This window comes from Penaeus monodon, chromosome 21, assembly GCF_015228065.2.
Source record: "Penaeus monodon isolate SGIC_2016 chromosome 21, NSTDA_Pmon_1, whole genome shotgun sequence".
NCBI classification, from domain to species: domain Eukaryota; kingdom Metazoa; phylum Arthropoda; class Malacostraca; order Decapoda; family Penaeidae; genus Penaeus; species Penaeus monodon.
Genome location: NC_051406.1, coordinates 22,968,914 through 22,969,371, shown reverse-complemented (window position 1 = coordinate 22,969,371; position 458 = coordinate 22,968,914). Strand labels below are relative to the sequence as shown.

Here is a 458-nt window from a genome sequence, read left to right as displayed (position 1 = left end):
GGATATCTTGCTTTTCTATTGTATATCATAAGTGAAAAGACATGAAATTTAGAACAATATACTATTCTACAGAAATTACAAAAATAAAAACAAACATGTGGGAATGATAAAAATAAGGATTATATATATGATAATAAATAAGGATATATTCTTCACAAACATTTATGAATTAAAAAGACATCTCTACTTATCATACCTGCTGGAGGATGATGCGGTTCACCCAAGGGCGGTCAGCAATGAACCCAAACATAATCCGCCCTAGGCCAGATGTCGCACCAATGCACTGGATCAAAATCTGGGACTCAGCATCTTGTCCTAAGGTCAGTTTTACATACTTTACCTATTAAGTATATAAAGAGTAATTAGAAAACAATACCAGGCAGAAGCCACTTTTTCTGATCAAAATCACAACATACATAATATGGCAATTTTTCTAATCATTCCTAATTCTAGTCAAA

The 458-nt window shown here is 32.5% G+C and overlaps 1 protein-coding gene across 2 annotated transcripts in view; it reads right to left on the bottom strand.

Annotated features, from left to right (window-relative positions):
* Positions 1-458, bottom strand: part of LOC119586356 (monocarboxylate transporter 10-like) — a 49,653-nt gene that overhangs the window by 10,524 nt on the left and 38,671 nt on the right. For both annotated transcript variants that reach the window (XM_037935068.1, XM_037935069.1), the window contains exon 6: positions 197-340. In XM_037935068.1, the coding sequence (XP_037790996.1) occupies positions 197-340 (144 nt within the window). The remainder of the gene's footprint in view (positions 1-196; positions 341-458) is intronic.